This window comes from Rhagoletis zephyria, unplaced genomic scaffold (assembly GCF_001687245.7).
Source record: "Rhagoletis zephyria isolate East Lansing unplaced genomic scaffold, Rhagoletis_zephyria_1.1 Rzeph_scaffold_35143, whole genome shotgun sequence".
NCBI lineage: Eukaryota > Metazoa > Arthropoda > Insecta > Diptera > Tephritidae > Rhagoletis > Rhagoletis zephyria.
In genome coordinates this window covers 1-3,466 of record NW_016192198.1, presented here as the reverse complement: position 1 = coordinate 3,466, position 3,466 = coordinate 1, and the positions used below count along the sequence as shown (strand labels likewise).

The 3,466-nt window shown below is 49.3% G+C and overlaps 1 protein-coding gene across 1 annotated transcript; it reads right to left on the bottom strand.

The window, feature by feature from the left end:
• Positions 1 to 2,169: 2,169 nt before the first annotated feature.
• LOC108354339 (arginase-1-like) lies at positions 2,170 to 3,334 on the bottom strand. The gene is made up of 2 exons (XM_017605531.1): positions 2,830 to 3,334; positions 2,170 to 2,768 (listed from the first exon to the last, which is right to left on the bottom strand). Exons 1-2 carry the CDS (start codon positions 3,332 to 3,334, stop codon positions 2,170 to 2,172), a joined length of 1,104 nt encoding a protein of 367 aa, XP_017461020.1.
• Between the last annotated feature and the right edge of the window lie 132 nt (positions 3,335 to 3,466).

Sequence of the window (3,466 nt, the reverse complement as noted above, 5' to 3'; positions counted from 1 at the left end):
GTTTGCAGCTAGTGTCCCAAGCGAAAGAGTTAGTGCGAATGCGGCGAATGGCGACAAAGCAGTGGGCGATCAGTTTAAGCAGCTGATCTTCCTTGTACATCTGCTTGAAATCTGTGCAAAAGTGATGATGTAAAAAAGGTAAATTTAGCGGCAAACAACAAATAACAAACAAAAGAACATACTGAATCCCTGGGCAATGCAGGTGATGATGGCGCACTCAATGGCGTTGATCATGTCACCCCCGAAGTCCTTCATCTTGTGCTTCTCCGAGTGACTGTACAGCGTCATCTGCGCCTGGAACTGCTGTCCTCGCAGCTTCTCGTTATTGGCCACCTCAACTGCTGGCGAGCGCTGATGAGGGTCACTGGAGTAGGCGAACACATCGTAACCAATCTGGCCGACCTCCTTGTCGCCTCCAAACTGAACCTGCTTCCACTCCTGACTCTGCTCAATCACCTTCAGCACCGTCTGAACGCCAACTCGATTGAAGATGTTAAAGATGATGTCGATGTCCTTGTTGCGGCAGCTGACCAGTTTGCTTAGGCCGCAGCTAAACTGGTGGCCCCCAGAGTGCGGCGAGTTGTGGGCCCGAGCACAGGCAGCTGAGCAGTAGACGGCGGTGGTGCAGCCCTTGCAGGGCACAAATCGATTGGCGACATTGTCGTAGCAAAAGGCGCAGAGGACGGTGGCGGATTTTGGCCAAATGGTTAGCGAGTAGGCCTTCTCCAGGAGGATGGTCGTCTTTGCAGGGATGGTGCTGGTGGCTGCAAAGGAGCGACCCTTGCCGACTCCGGGCGTGCCGCTCATCTGAACACGACTGTCGAGGATGAAGTTTTGCGGCATTTGTGCCATAGTCGTCTGTAGCACCTGCTCATTAGATTCAGAAAAAGAAGAAGTAGAAGGCAACGAAGAAGAAGAAGACGACATAGAAGAAGAGTCATTCGATGATTCAGCCTGACCGCAGATCTCCTTTATGAGAAGAAGCTCCTCCAAGATGGTCTCAGAAGAGGGCGTCAGGAAACGTGCTCGCTTGATGGCACTCAGAGCCAACTCTGGCCGGTCGGACCAGCGCAGTAGTTTAGCTCGAAGGGTGAACTTTTTTGCTAGAAGAGAAGTAGGCGACACTGGACAGTAGACGATAGCCTGATCAACTAACTTTAATGCCTCTTTGAACTTCTCTTGGAGATCATTGTCATCTTCAATGTTTCGTTTCTGAATTAGCTCTTGAAAAATCGCATCGGCTTTGAGAGCAGCAATTCTGCTGATGGTGGCATTCTTGGCGTCCTTGCTTCGATGGTCGGCCAGATTGGTGTTAATATTGTTCCAGATGTTATTTAGGCTGATTTCATCACTCGATTCAAGGTACTCCAACGCTTCACGAGGATCATTGATTTTGGCCGGCCAGCACAGATTGCTTACTTTTGTAGCGTTGAAATAAGAAGCAAGAACTGCGCTGAGCTTATCTCGAGTCTTAAGATCCATTGCTGGCAAAAGCTGGCTGGTAAACTACGCACTGGCAAAAAGTGGCGACGATAATGACGACGGTAACACTTTTCTGCTGGTGTTCAACTACCGACTGTCTCGATGGAAAAAAATCGTACAATAGCAATTGTAGCTTGTGATGCTTTCGAGAACTGTAGATTGGAGGGGGAAAGGAAGGGAGGGGGAAGAAGAGACGCTTACGCAAGTGCCCGGCGGTAGTAGATGCTAATGATGACTGGTCGAAGAGGAATGTTATGACAACTTTCACATAGTGATCTGCTGAACGGGACAGTAGTAATGTGAACTGCTGCGTCGCAGTGACAGAGGCAACCAATCACAACAAAGTGGGATGATTTGGATTTGAAGTTCCTTCACCAGAGGAGCAGATATACTCTGCTCTGGAGCAATTAGCGTGCGTCACCAGACAGTGAAAGAAGAGAACAACGCGCGTTGATGTTGTGAATGTTTTTCTTTGCCGAGGAGAATATGAAGAGACAATTGTGAAAGAGACAGTGCTCAAGTTGGCTGCAAAAATGTTCTGGTGTTTTGAACTAGGATTGGGAGCGTTTATGATGAGTGAAAGTGGCAGAGATTTTGTTTATTCGTACTTTAACGATCAGTTATGGTCACCCAGTTTTTTGGTTTCCAATGTACAAAGAATTGTTTTTAAAATAAAATTGCAAACTTTTACTTCTGCTCTTTACTGTGATGAAAGTATCCGGCACGAGATTTGCCGAAAAAGGAGAGCACAATGTCAGTAATGTATTTGGCTGAACGGGACACCTCTGCTGGCGTGCCCAGCTTTGGATTAAATTCCACCACATCTAGTGCCACCATTTTCGCCGTCTGATCGAGTATTCTGCCGATGGTCATTGCCTCTCGAACGGTCAGCCCTCCGATGACTGGCGTTCCAGTGGACACTATGGAGGCGTCGTCCACTGAATCAACGTCAAAGCTGACGTGAAGNTGATGAAAGTATCCGGCACGAGATTTGCCGAAAAAGGAGAGCACAATGTCAGTAATGTATTTGGCTGAACGGGACCCCTCTGCTGGCGTGCCCAACTTTGGATTAAATTCCACCACATCTAGTGCCACCATTTTCGACGTCTGATCGAGTATTCTGCCGATGGTCATTGCCTCTCGAACGGTCAGCCCTCCGATGACTGGCGTTCCAGTCGACACTATGGAGGCGTCGTCCACTGAATCAACGTCAAAGCTGACGTGAAGTGGGTTCTTTCCACTGGGGTTAATGGCATCCAAAGCTCGCGCCACTACTTCGGCGATACCTAAACGAAAGAAGTAGCTGATGTAAAAAACCAGTGTTTAACAAATGTGCACTTCACTTACCTAATCGGTCAACGTGCTCCATAGAAAAGTACGTGAGATTCATCTTCTGCAGCAACTGCAGCTCTTGCAGCTCTACATCTCGCAGTCCAATGAAGGCGACATTACGCGCCGACAGTCGTGCTGGTGGCAAATTGGCAAAAAGTGAACTGCCAGGCCGAAGCACTTCCTTCAGCAGAAATGTGACCGGCATTCCGTGGTAGTTGCCCGACTTAGAGGAGTCCTCGGTGTTTGCATCGGCATGAGCGTCGATCCACAACAGTGAAATCTCTTCTCCCTGAAGTCGTTTGGCTGAACATGTGCCCAGGACCGAGCCGACGGCGATGCTGTGATCTCCACCGAGCACCATTGGCAGGTACTCCCTGTCGATGAGGCTGGCCACAGAGGTGCTGAGTCGCTTGACCATCTGCGCAATTAGATAGGCATTCTTGTTGTGGTTGCCACTTGGCCAGCTTTTGGGAAGATTGTCAAAGTTATCAGCATTTAGCCCCAAGTGCAGATTNACCATTGGCTCTCAGTGCATCTGGCGCCAGCTCAGTGCCCGATTTGGGCTGACCATTCCAAAAGGGAGCACCGAGAACTGCCACCGATCGAGGTGCTGTAATGCTGCCGTTGCTGCTGCTGTTAGCCAGACCTCGAC